The sequence below is a fragment of the Saccostrea cucullata genome, unplaced genomic scaffold, assembly GCF_032062105.1.
Source record: "Saccostrea cucullata isolate Sc308-1 unplaced genomic scaffold, CSIRO_AGI_Scuc_v1 ctg13603, whole genome shotgun sequence".
Lineage (NCBI taxonomy): Eukaryota > Metazoa > Mollusca > Bivalvia > Ostreida > Ostreidae > Saccostrea > Saccostrea cuccullata.
This window is the reverse complement of record NW_026919985.1, coordinates 6417-8546: the sequence shown is the minus strand read 5'-3', so window position 1 is coordinate 8546 and position 2130 is coordinate 6417. Positions and strand designations below refer to the sequence as shown.

The 2130-nt window shown below is 36.2% G+C and overlaps 1 protein-coding gene across 1 annotated transcript; it reads left to right on the top strand.

Moving 5' to 3' along the window:
* The first annotated feature begins 222 nt into the window (after positions 1-222).
* LOC134241241 (uncharacterized) lies at positions 223-1427 on the top strand. The gene is made up of 2 exons (XM_062723305.1): positions 223-1231; positions 1378-1427. Exons 1-2 carry the CDS (start codon positions 223-225, stop codon positions 1425-1427), a joined length of 1059 nt encoding a protein of 352 aa, XP_062579289.1.
* Positions 1428-2130: the final 703 nt, after the last annotated feature.

Below are 2130 nucleotides of genomic sequence, written 5' to 3'. Positions count from 1 at the left end.
GACCATGCATTGTTGAAAAATGATCATAGGGAAAAGTCTGGCAAACAAAATGATTATGGAAAAATTAATTTTGCATTTTTGAAATCAATCGCAACAAATACAAATAAATTTAACTGGTGTAGCTGCATACTAAAACAAGAGGCCGATTGGTCAAATCGCTCACCTGAGAAGCTTTAACCATTCTGTTCTTTTCCAGATTTCCAGATCTCAACCCTCAACATTATGGAAACTGTACGATCCACCACCCAGTGTAAAGTACGACAATGTTCTCAGTGTCAGGAGGACACGGAATTTTACTGTTACAACTGTAATCAAGACCTGTGTCCAATGTGTAAAGAAAAACATGTGATTGATCTAGATAACCTAAACCATGATGTTGGGATATACCGAGAGAAACTTAAAATCATTTTGAAACAAGAGTCCTGTTTGCAGCATCCAGATATGATCTATGAAATGTATTGTTATTTATGTAAACTGCCCTTTTGTGCCCAATGTACAGAACACATATATCCCAGAATTGTTCCTTCTTTTATCCCATGGAGAAAACACAGAAAACACAATACGGTGGATATCAGAACAGCTTATGAAACAAACCGTCGACATCACAAAGATATCATTCACAGCATCAGAAGCCAGACTCTCTATAAAAGTTGTTTTCTTTTACCAAGAATTAAAACTGATATAAAAACTTGTCACACAAAAATCTCAAACCTTCAGTTAGAAATGTCAACCAAAGCCCAAAGACTGAAGGGCCCCATTGACACTGTGGTATCTGATGTTAAACTCAGACTTAAAAGTTTAGTGATTCAACAAATTAAAATTTGTCAAAAACAGACCAGAATAATGAATGGGCACCTCACCAGCATAAAAAACTATGAACACATGTGTGAACAATCAGCAAAACAACCTGTCAGATTCCTCTTCTTTATAAAGAATGTCAATTTTTTAATGATAAAAGAAACCCCTAATCTTACAGAGCTCGCCTGTTTCTCTCATACAGATAGAATCAACAAGGAGAGTGTGTTTGAGCTTCTGATTCGAAATCAAATTACAGAGCTGGAGAGAGGACAAAGACAAGTGAAAGATGAGTATGTGCTGAAACTGATGTCTACACCTGTGTTACAGAAATCCATTACCATCACAGGTTTTCATGTTAGACACATTTCTCGTGTATCATCAGACCGGGTCTGGTTGAGTGATGGCAATAATCTCATCCTGGCAAATATGGACGGTGATACGTTATATCATTTGACAGATATAAATAATTATTATGGAATACACACGGTGAACAGTGTAGGTGAGCTTATTTATATAGCCAAGGATCATAACATAAACAAGTTATCTAAAGATAACAGATTAAACTGTACTCTGATAAAGAGAAGAGAAGGATGGAAACCACTCTGTGTATACTTTTCCCTTTCCAATGAAGATTTGCTGGTTGGAATGTGGGATTACAAAAATACAAGCAAGTTGAACCGTTACAATAGTAGGGGACACCACATACAAAAAATAGAGTCAGACTACACAGGTCAGAAGCTTTATACTCTTCCTACATCAATTACAGAGAACAACAATGGAGATGTTATTGTGTCTGACTTTCTCCGTGGTGCTGTAGTGGTGACAGATCGTGAAGGAAGACATCGCTTCTCCTACACAGGACCTCCATCAGGATCACGACTAGCACCACTATGTGTTTGTATAGACGCACTGTCACACATACTGGTGTGTGATCATAACACTTCAACTCTGCAATTGATTGACAAGGATGGCCACTTTGTGTCACTGATTCACACATGGCAGAAAGACTGTGTATTTACACCATGGAGTCTGAGTTATGATGACAAAACTCATCTTCTCTGGGTAGGATCATGGAACAACAGCGTATGTGTCTACAGGTACCTAAACAGACAGGACTATCTGACAGGTAATTGTAATGAGGTAAAAGATAATTATATATATATACTGAAAGCAAAAAGAAACGCAAAGTAAATTTTTAAATTAAATTAAAACTATTATTTCGAATATGTTTTCCAGTATTGTTAAAAGCATTTTAATTCAACTTTAATCAACAAGTTACCAAAATCTTGTGTAAATTTGACCATGTTGATTGAAAATTTATACATTTTTAGC

Bases quoted from the DNA above. Each gene is read 5' to 3' on its own strand.
- LOC134241241 (XM_062723305.1), top strand. From the start codon at position 223: ATGGAAACTGTACGATCCACCACCCAGTGTAAAGTACGACAATGTTCT. The intron at 1,232-1,377 runs GTGATACGTTAT...ACTCTGATAAAG, and splicing joins CATCCTGGCAAATATGGACG to AGAAGAGAAGGATGGAAACC.